This window comes from Morone saxatilis, unplaced genomic scaffold (genome assembly GCF_004916995.1).
Source record: "Morone saxatilis isolate NCDOM2014 unplaced genomic scaffold, NCSU_SB_2.0 Contig19, whole genome shotgun sequence".
Classification (NCBI taxonomy): domain Eukaryota; kingdom Metazoa; phylum Chordata; class Actinopteri; family Moronidae; genus Morone; species Morone saxatilis.
The window spans coordinates 11,904,364-11,915,961 of NW_023339751.1; the positions used below are offsets into that span (position 1 = coordinate 11,904,364).

The 11,598-nt window shown below is 38.5% G+C and overlaps 1 protein-coding gene across 1 annotated transcript in view; it reads right to left on the minus strand.

Annotated features, from left to right (window-relative positions):
* Positions 1–835: 835 nt before the first annotated feature.
* zcchc24 (zinc finger, CCHC domain containing 24) overlaps positions 836–11,598 on the minus strand; it is a 33,662-nt gene continuing 22,899 nt past the window's right edge. Inside the window, exons 3-4 of the mRNA XM_035664036.1 lie at positions 8,049–8,213; positions 836–5,424 (exon numbers count right to left, since the gene is read on the minus strand). Coding sequence (XP_035519929.1) covers positions 5,311–5,424; positions 8,049–8,213 — 279 coding nt within the window. The 3' untranslated portion in view covers positions 836–5,310. The remainder of the gene's footprint in view (positions 5,425–8,048; positions 8,214–11,598) is intronic.

An 11,598-nucleotide genomic window follows, 5' to 3' on the forward strand; every position in this document is an offset into this window, starting at 1 on the left:
AACCAGAGACTGGGTGGTGCTGCTTATCGAGCTAATACTTTATGAAAGTAAATAATGAAGCGACGTGAAAAAGCAGCTCTTGCCCCTAAATGAAACCATATGCGTGCTGACCTTCCACCGTTTGTTTGAATTCTCAGATTACGTTGTTGCTATAGAGACTTTTCAGCTCTCACTCTGTTTGAGCTAGAGATGTTGTAACAAACTTGATATAATTTGGGTCCCCACCCTCTGGTTTAGTTTTAGTTATTTGGAATGCACGTCCAATATTGTGCATGGAAACTTGGCTCAAAAGACGGTGGTGCTGTGGCCAACATTTAATACACATGCAAAACAATGACATCTTAACAACTGGTACACGTTAGTTCTTCTGCTGTAAATGTCCACATTTATCACACAGCACCCATGTCAGTGGGTGTCCTTTTTTTTGTGTGTTTTGGTTTTCCTGTCCACAGTTTGACTCGAAGTGTGGAAATCAAGACCTGTCAGCTCCATGTGTCTGATGTCTTTCAGCACTTTCATGGAAAGTGAAGAAAAAGTTTTACGAGTCTCTGCCTTCTGCATTACACAACCCCCATGAATAATCCATTAAAGAAGCCTCTTTATCGTAATCTATATGCTCCAGTCTTGCGTAAGACTTCGAGTTTGTACTGAAAGACACTGTACAGTGTGACGATGAAAACATGTACTCTGTAATGAATATTATACAGACAGGAGCTCTCAGAAAACAATGTGTAGTTTTTGGCTGAAATCAAACTCCAGAGTGAACACCTCCCAGTTACTGGTAACAACAATTCAGCAGAGGGCCCAAACAAATGAAACCACATAATCCAAGCAGTTCTAACTGAATATAACTTTTATTCATCAAACTCTCGACAGCACTATAGCACTAAAATGTTTTCCCAACTAACAAATAAGGCACATTTTGGAATGCCGTTTCATGGACATGAAAAACAGACCTGTGGTCTACTCTCGAAACCATGACTGTCCTTGTTTCCCAAAATCATTGTCTTCCTCACGCCTGTGTTCTGTCCAATTCAAATATTACATTATTGCAATATTGCATTACAAACATCTCAAGTGATACAGACAGTAAAGAATACAAACACAACTTTCCAAATTGACCACATAAGTGTTAACACATTACATTCAGTAAATATGTATTATTCGTAGAGGCTACACTAGCGGTAAATGAAATACTTCAGGACTAATAACAATCAGAAGTTGCTGATAATGTTAAAAACAATATGTACTGTAGCAAACTACTGTAATTTAAATAAGTAATACATTGCACAAAATAATTCATTCAAAACCAAACGCATGCACATGCAAACTCTAAAACAGTTCTTTGTCACACACGCTTTCTTGACAAAAGTATACACTCCCTAAACTACTAATAACACCGTAACATTTTATAATAGTTTCTTGTCATTGCTGCTTTAAGCAAACTACATCTCACAGTTTAATGTGCTTATACAGTGGTGAGTATCCGTCACTAATTAAAAAAAAATGATTTCTGCATGTTAACACAATATATCTTCATAATATTGTTTACAAAATGAATACATGCGACTGTATGGATGTAAATGGCAGCTCATAATTAGTTACACATAGCAAAGTGAATAACATTGTGGGTTATTCAACACTGATAACATCATAAAACAAAACACAAAAATACAATGGCTTATAGTTGAGAAAGGGTATTAATTATGTACCAGCTTTTTTTTTTTTATAATATTCTATGTAGACATCAATATTTCCTTCTTAGTGTAACTTTGTTGCATATTCTATACAAAAAGTGTTGTAAAAAATCTTTCCATAAATATTTCTGCAGGATAACCCCTCAGATTATTGTAAAACATAAAGAAAAAAACTCCCAGCTTTGTTTATTTCTCAGCAATAGGCCCTTCTTCACACAAAAAAGCTTCAATATTGCATAACACTTTAAAAGAGCTACTATCCTTGAAAACAATGGCCATCAAATATATACATAAAACAGTCTTATCTTTGTCAGGGAAATAACTCTAGAGTTTTTGCAGATTGCTTTAAAATTTTCAACATCTATTAAGTGTTCCAAAATACACATCTCATTCATAGAAAATAACAAATTTGAACTGAAAAGGTACTAGAAAAGTCAAGTATATGTAATTCAAGACATTACGTCTGAAAGCAGAGATTTCTTTTTTTTTTTTGCAAATGTATTGTATCAACTGCTTCCATTGGCTCTTGATTTGCCATTTAAAATGGCCTCCTCATAACATGTCTCTGGGCGGAATCAAACTCTCTAACAGGATTTCTCATTTCTGTTCTGCCAGAACTCTGAATCACAATAACACTGTTACCTGTGTATGAGGTTAGTTCATAAGGCATCATTGGTATCTATTCCTCTCACTACAGCCACATGGTGTGATGTCACAATAAGGTTCAGATGTAAAGACCTGTTAGGTTCGTGTCATCACACGGAGCAAAAGAAAGATGATGTTAACATTAAGAAAAATGGATTGTTCCCAACAGTAACGGGCTGAAAGGAGAATCTTTCATTCAGCTTAGCTTTAACTTATGGTAATATAGATGCACATCTGCCAATTCCTTATTTTAAAGGGGCACTCCATCACTTTTACTCTTGAAGTTCAGTTTACCCGTCGCAGTGAATACTATTCGGACTGTGAAAACAGTTGTATAATGTCTTCTGTAGCTCTGGAGGAGCTTTGTCAAGTCTGAGAAAAATACCAAAAAGCCATTGTTACTAACATTTGATGTAGAGTTTGAAAGATGTGGCATTTAATAGGCTGTGAAATTCTACTGAAAGATGTTATGAGTTGCATTATGGGAAATTAATGATCCATTGTTTTTGGAGCTTGAGCTACATTACTAAAAGTAAATACCATTCTTTAGTGTCTCATGCAAGTCTCTCAACATTGTGGAACTGCAACACTAAATCACTGGAGTGCCCCTTTAAGTTTACAGACGGAATTTAGCTAAATTTCCCTAAAGTGTGCGGTACCGTTATCGGCCACTGAAAACTCTCCCACTAAGGCAAGCGAACATGTATATTTTTTGACAAAACCCAGGGTTCCTTGGATAAACACAATGACAATAGATTAAAAAAAACAAAGAGTGAGGTCCACAGTTTCATGTGCGACTCCGTTCTGTTGTGAGGATCGACTAAGAAATAACATCTTTGTTGATATTCCATGACAACAGACCACAGTACGATTGTTATTGCCAGCTGGAAATGCTGTTTCAGCCTGTGCCTCCAACCCAGCAAACTGCATTGAAGCGAACACCCACCATGCCAGTTCAAACTGCTAATAGAGGAACTGTATCATTTTCTTGTCCTTTGTCACATCTTGAACCTGCATTAAACTTACTATGCATCACAGTTACCACATGCACATATTACTGCTCCAACTCTGAGCCTATCCCCACATGTCTTTTCCCAATTTCAAATGGCCTCCATGTCCTGATACTTCAGAATGATTTGAATCTTTTTAAGGCACATACAGTATGTTACAGTATAAAATATAGTCACCAGCTTTTATAAGGCTAGAAATACAGTACATATAAAATAGTTCACAATTCTTATAACAAGATTCCTTATAAGGCAGGTTTCTATAAGTTAAAATTACATTAATTTCTTCTGTAGTGCTTTAGGTCTGCACAGTGATATATGTAAACAGGATGTGTACTTCTCTTTCTTTAAAGACATTGGTTTATAATAGTAGGCACTTATGTTCATAGAAAATGAATATAAGTGTAAACTTAATTCATCATCACTTTCAATATATCCTTGAATCTTCAGCATCACCTTCTTCTATATTAAATCTTATTGTTTCTCTCAAACAACCTAAAAATCATTCTCCAAAGCTTCACCCCCCTCTAGACTCTCTTTACACTGCAATCAGCCTTTGGACATAGTTTTAAAGGGTGCAAGCCCTTGGATAAGTTTCCATTCAGCTCCACTGACTCCACTAAGGCTACGAGGCATCAACTGGCACTAAATGTGAACTCAAATATCTTTCTGAATCTCTTTCAAACATCTTCTTTGAGTTTGACTATTTTGTGGTTAAAATCCAACCAGGCTTTACATGTGAACAGTACAATCATGTTTCATAATGCTAATCAAATTTTGGAAAGCAGTTCATATTTTCGATTGCTTTGAAAAATGCGATATTCGACCCTGGCAAGAAACTTTGTGGATGGCAAGATCATTAGTACTGAAACTACTGTTGTTTTCCTACAGCTCCTTCTCAGTTGACAGTCTTGTGATTTGAAATTAACACAACTTACCTATCTTACAGCTATACCTTTCTAACACTAGATAATTGTGAATTTGTGTGGCGACAAAAATACTCTACAGAGGGTGAATGAAACCTTATCTGTTAGCGACGCACTAAATCTAAACAAGGAGCGACTCTACGCAACTGAACCTACAGTAGTTTCTAAAAACATGTGGAAGCAATTACACAATAATGTGATATACAAACATACAAAAGACATTTCTTTATGTCCCAGTTAAAATTCAAATTGCACACTAGACGACAAGAAAATAAATAGGCCAAATGTAAGCTAGGGATGTATGGCACATTGTCCCTCGGTTAATTCACAGTTAATAAGATGTGCTGCTGACCCTAATACGGCAAGACATCAGAGGCCTCGTATACATTATACCGTCATGAGAGGCCTTGGTTAAATGTTCATCACATTACCACACACTACACTTGGCAGGTAAATGAAAGGCTGATCTCCGTAAACACAAAGCCAACAAACCCCAAGGCGAGGTAATCTATTGAGACCAATACTGTCAGTGACACCAATGAAATATATGCCTGGTGCTAATTCCTCAATACAATGATTAGCTGTTGTTTAACATCGAGTCAATGGGGTTATGTGGTTTTTGCATGAGGCATAAAAAAGTCACTGATGTTGGCAATTTTTGTTGCTTTTGATGAAGAGCACTTTGAGAGATAAATATTGATTCTAAGTTAACACGTTCCTCTCATTCCTGGATGTAATCTTCAATACTGTCACTAAAACAAAAATAAGCATAATGACTAAAAATCTGTGTTCCACTGGTGGTTGAGAAGAGGGACAGAAAGAAGGGAAGGTTAGAGCTACCGTCTATATGTGAGGCTTCTGAGAGGAGGAAGGGAAGTCGTGAGGAGGAAAGGACTCCATGTTGCTTGCAGGGCGGGGATGTGGGAAACCTGGGCAGGGCAGGGCAAGGCAAGGGATGAAGTTAACAGCCTTGATGGAGGATGAGCAACAGGACTTGGGACACAATTGTTGCTCTCTGACTCTGAATAAAGATGATTATTGCACACGGCGGCAGTAGTATCCCAGGACTTTACATTTCTCGCACAGGTGTTGTGGGTGCTCCTTACTCTGGTCAGAAACATCCAGGCCATCCGGCTTCTCTAAAGGGCGCTGAGGATAGAAACAGAGGACCTATAATGAGTCATATTAAACACTGAAGAAAGCAAACTAAGCAGCACACACACACGGCATAAAACTCTTGAGTTTTGCAAGCAGTTGATTTGGCACCAGATTCAACTCAGCAATATGCCTAACTACTTTGGCCTCCAGCATTACTCCCATATTCTTCACAGACCAGGCGTGTACTGAACACAATTAGTTGCAGAGATATGGCAACGCACCATCAGCTCTGGAAACTTGCAGTACACTTTAACAACCTGGTATTAAAGAAAAAGATCCAGTATGCATTTGATCATGATGACCTGTATGGAAATATCAGCAAACTGCTATGGCAATGACTTTCTTGGAATCATTATTGAGGACAAAGGGAATCTATCTGGGCCAGCAAGTTTGGAAGTTATTTTAACAATCTGTCTGGAAAATTTTATTTCTCATCTATTGTTCTTTTCTTGTTAGGGCTTTTTAATCACTATTTATTCCAAGTGGTCCAACTAAAGGAAACTAGGTTACCATGGGTCACTACAAGGAGATATTTCAGTCGTCCGCTAATGAGTCTGCCAGGAAGTATCAAGACTTTACTATCGGTGCGTCAAAGACATTAGGTCCTTGAGGAAAGCTGGAAAATCTGATGTATATTTTATGGGGTCCCCTCAATGGTTAGAATGAACTGGGTTCAAGCCCCTGTGCTGTCCTTGACCAAGAAACTCAAGGGAGTCTGAGTGCCTTTTATTTGGAGAAGGTGAAAAGAAAATGCTCCCCCACAGCGTCAAATAACTTGTATTTGGGTTTATTTGTGTTTGGCATAGAAACAAGAAACACATTAAGCTTTTGTTTGTCTGAATCAAGGGCATCTGAGGTGTTGGGGGTTGTAGTTTAGGGTTCTTCAACAACAACAAAAATATATGTGTGAATGGAGTTTTTACCTTACAAATACAGTGAATTATTTATGTAAAAATCTTTGTTTGTTCCATAGGTCTAACAAAATAACTAGAAATGTGACCTAAATTTCAGTATTATTAATGTACCGCCCATATAACATATGAAATAACTGCACCACATGAAAATACAATACATACATACAATACATTAAGAATGCAATGAAATATAGCTTTCATTGATGTTCCAACTGTAGGGTCATGTAAATCTTGTAAATAATAATATTTTACATAACGTTAGGGCAGTGTCTATATAGCCTGAGTTTGTCACTAAAGGGGCAATAAGTTTATATAGTTTATTCAAATATTTGTACTGCACACTCCTGTCTAATGACCATTCTTCATTTGTGGAGGAATTTATACTTAATATCTAAGCTACGTTAGCTTCCACCATTTTGGATGCTCAGTTCCCTCAAAGGTCAGCACTGTCACAACATACAAAAAAAATGTGCATATATACTTCGGCCACACTGCAGACAAATATTTTATGAATGTGGATGGGAAAATACATATTCGGGTTATTTATGGGAATCCGCAGGGATGGAAGGAGCTTTGCTGAGAGGCTGAACTCTTTGATACTCGAGGACACGGAGGTTAGTGGTCCATTTTAAATGCTGACAAGGGGGAAATATGTTAAGTGGGTGACACTGCAACTGCAAGGAATTTGCTTGCCTGTGTGTAGCTTTGCCACAGTACACAGAGGCAGAGAAGAGTGGGTTTTTCTCACCAGTGAGCACCATGGAAATACTGAAGTACCGGTAACTTTTAAGGTTATAGTTAATATTTTTGGTTAAGATCTCACACTGATGAAGATGCAAATGAATAACCAAAAGATTTGGAATTAATGATGCATTAACTTTCCATTGTCTGGGAATGTTGCGACTCCTTGCCAGAAAGTTTGGGTAAATCTGTTGAGCAGTGTGCCTTTCCTGCTTCATTTTATGTAAGTGTTAACAGAGCGGAGCATGGTCAGCCGTGGTATTTAGAGAACGAACAGGGCCTCAAACGGTAATCCTAATTTTATTTCAGGAAGTGGAATTGGAAGAATGTGGAAAAGCATAAATATTAAAAGATGAAGTGTCGAGGATAAATATATCCGTAGCTGGAGAAAACAGAGCGGATTCTTTCACAGGCGATCCATCTCTTTAGTCAACAGGCTGTGAGGAAAATGTTCAATGTTAAGCCGAACAGACAGCTCACCAGCACGTTAATTCCCTCTGAGTTTGCTGTTCGGAAAAACACTCCACAGCATCTAGGTTGATATGATTTCACTTTTTCGTATTATTACATGTGAGAGGAATTTCTGCCTCAATTACCCTGGAGTTACTTTGCGTCTGTGAGCCATTAATAAAGAAATATTTGCTTTAAGATTTGATGACATTCAGTAAATAATCCCAAACTTTTATCAGGCAGGAAATGTAATTAGTTTATTCAGTGCTGGTTTATTACCAAAGAGGCAAAAGTAATTGTTAGTGGTATGATTTTTATTTTATTTTAATGAGGCCATCTGGAATATCCTCAAGACAATACGCAGCCATGCAAACCATAGTCTGGAATCTGTTCGCTTTGGTTGAGACGGATCAATCTACCACTTAAACAAAGTGCACGACTATTGTTTTTGATTTGAAGACATTAATGCAAGTTGTCAGAAAGTGAATCTTATACTATAGGTCGCAGTACCTGTTTGTGTGGATAGACGTTTATGTGGCATTTGATACATTCTTGTCCCATGTTGGCCCAGGAGTTGCCACTCATCCACTTTCTCTTGCACTTAGGGCACTTGTACTCTCCAAAGCATCTCTTCTTCCCCTGGTAGGGTGTCAGCCCTTCACCTTTGGGTCTGGCCTGTAAAGAGCAAAGCATGGTGAATAAAATGTATGCACATGTGGGAAACTCATTACTTTTACATTCTTGACCATTCAAATAAAAACTTTAGGAATGCAGTGTTGTGCAGGGAGTTCAGAATGACAAGAGCATCTTGCGTTTAACTGGACGAAAATGGATGATGAGCTTTGACAGCAGGGTGTGTCCATCCTTGTCGTGCTAAACCATCCAACTTCATCATACAGCACACTCCTACACACAGTTTTGGCACAATATGTAGTTGTGTAATTGACATTTACTTCCATTACAGCTGTGTTAAATTACTCCTCTGATTCTCATGAGGGAGATGATTACAAACAGTCAGTCAGCCATGTAAAAGCACTAGCCCGAGGGCAATACTGTTGGGAGGAGCCGCTCCAATGACTTCATGTTGGCAACTTTATTTAGGCCACTATAACTGCATTGGGGGAAAAGAGTTTTCTCTTAAAAGCATGTCACAAACAAATGTACTGCTGATGTCATCAAAAGGATAAATCAAAAGACTGTTCTCTATCCTGCCAAAAGAAACCCAACTGTACACTGATTAGCAAGTTTGTCAGAGCTTGTCATTCTCAATTTGAAGCTCCATCATCAAAAAAAAACAAAAAACAGAAACAATCATCCCAGAAGTTGCTTAGTTATTTTGGTACACAAAATCTTTCGATTCGGAAGACAAACATTTTAAATGGAGTACCAAGGAAGGATTGTGTTGCATTATCTCAAAGTTTAAAAATGCTTTCATGCATGGATGGAAATCTGATATGACAGAAATAATTTCAATGCACAGCATGCAACTGATGGCAGCTTTCCAGAAGGTTAGGAAAGGCTCTGCGTTCGAAGTGAAATTAGACCTGTCCAGTCCACTCCTGATTCCCCTTCAAGACAGCAGATTGTTTGCACAATCACTTTAACATTGGCTGCAGATTTTAGGGGGGGCACAGGGGCAGGGCAGTGAGAGTGAGAGGAGGGGTACAATCTGTATCCCTGGTCCCTGTCCCAGCCTCTGTGTGAGTAATAGGAACTTTAATCAGCAGCATCTGGCTCTGCCCTAATAGACGTCAGCACTTTGCATCAGCACCGGCAAGCCAACCCTAAGTATGAGCGGCTGTGCTTCAATCTGGCCCCTCAACAGCATGATCTCAACCCCCACTGTCAGCTTCGCATCTCCCACTGTGACAGCACGCAGGCTGGAAAATCTGACTTCTGCTGGCCTGCAGCACACTGGTCTATACACACTGACAGGGTTGTCTTGATGCAATCAGTGGGCAATCTCAAAGACAATGCCATGGCAACATTTTGTTTGGATGCTCTCCTACAAGTGATATAGTTAATATGACGTAACTACAAACAGGCTGCCATTCTCTCTCTTAAGAATGCCAAAATACAGCACTTTCTAGGTTTGTGCTGCTGGGAGACTAACCACTATTTTATCAAATAAAATAAAACTGACTATTTTGAAATTTAAAAATAAACTATGATGAGAGTGCCAGGTGTACTACCCAGGAGGTCTAACCTTAACCCTCGTTATTCATTTGGAAATATGAACATAGTCAAATTTCCTGTGACAGCTGTTTGTTCAAATGTAAGAAATCTCTCCCAGATACTGCAGCCAGGACTCAGCAGGACAGAAACAGCACTTATCCTCCTCATGACCATTCCTCTTCCACTCCATGCTGTTTCCAGAGTCTGGCCTTGGCCTTTGGATGTGTGTCATGCTCCGTCTGCAGCTGAGTACTTTCAGATTCGATCCACCCTTTGCAATCAATCCGAAGATGCTGCTAACGTGCACACAGAAAATGGATTATATGTCTAATTCAAAAGTAGATGTATTGTTGACGATTAGGTTGGTCAGCTGTGTCCTAAGGAGGTTAATACAGTTTTCAAATATAAAAAAGGTGTATATATAAATGTAGGGTCGAAGAAAATTAGGTAGTTAATCCAATCGTTTTTCATAAACACAATTTGAGAATTTGAAGCTTTTCCTTGTATTCTATGATAGTAATTTGAATGTCTTTGGGTTTACGACTGACGGTCAGATAACACATGCAATTCAAATTAAATTTAATTAAATTTTATTTGTATGGTGCCAAATCATAACAGAAGGAAACTTTTCAAAATAGAGCAGGTATAAACTGTACTCCCCATAAAATTATTTACACAGACCCAACAATTCCCAACATGAGCAAGTATTTGGCGACAGTGGCAAGGAAAAACTTTCTTTTATGGCACCTTGGGCTCTGTGAATCCATGAAATGCATTTTTCATTATCTGACACTACAATAAACAATTAATTGAAAAATAGTCAGTAGATTAATTAATAATTAAGATAATCATTAGTTGCAACCCTAGATTGTAAATATATATGTTACTTCTGAATGACATTATATGATACATTATTAATATTGACAATAACTTGATAAAAATTCACCAACAACCTGAAAAAGCCTTGAATGAACCAATTTCTTCTATCAAATATATCCCCTCTGCCTTACATACAGCACACACAACTGCAAAGTAACTCAGAACATATTTGGACATTTAGAGTTATAAATTGGGGTGTTATACCCCCATTGTGGGAAGGCCATTGCAACACGTTGCCTCTCATGGAGGTCTTAGATGAAGAAAAAGTTTTGGTTCTGAAGTCATAAACTTTACAGCCACAGTTGGTATTGCACATTCCAATGGACACCCAAACACATGGGAATGAATGTCACAATAACATCTGGACTGTTGTGCCACCACTGCTAACAGAGGCAGGCTGAGAAATATGGCAGTTAGATTCACAGAAGCAGCTAACGCAGGAAGCTTTGGGTTTCATCACATACATACATACAAGGCTTGTCCTTCCATTAACATTGGTGCACTCAGTGGATTACAAATCACAACCCTCAGCTGTAAACACTAGAATGACTGAGTAAATGTTTTAGTGTGGCTTGATTTCCAGGAAAATAACCACGCTTTGCTGCCTTTAAAGCAACATTTACAAACCATTCACAATACACACGGTACAGTGACTAATTTAATGGAACTGCGTCATCACACCACACAATGCTCTGGAGATGAGCCTGCACAGGAGGATGTGTTTTGTTTTCCTTTGCGCTCTACAAATAAAGCCATTCAAGCTCGTGCCAGAGTGAGAGCTAAGTGGACATATCTGAGCCATTTAGGGCATTTTAGGTGTCCGTATAGTGTAAGCAAAGCTTTGAAAAAGTGAATTGGTTGATGTTGTCTGGGCCAGGAGATGGCGGGCTGTGTTTGTCATATCACTTTGACAGGGCCGGCTTACACTGAGTCAATGTTTGTTTGTGTCCCAGAGGCTAGAGCCCCGCGTGTTGAGATAAGGGTCAGTGTGTGTGTGTGAGTGTGT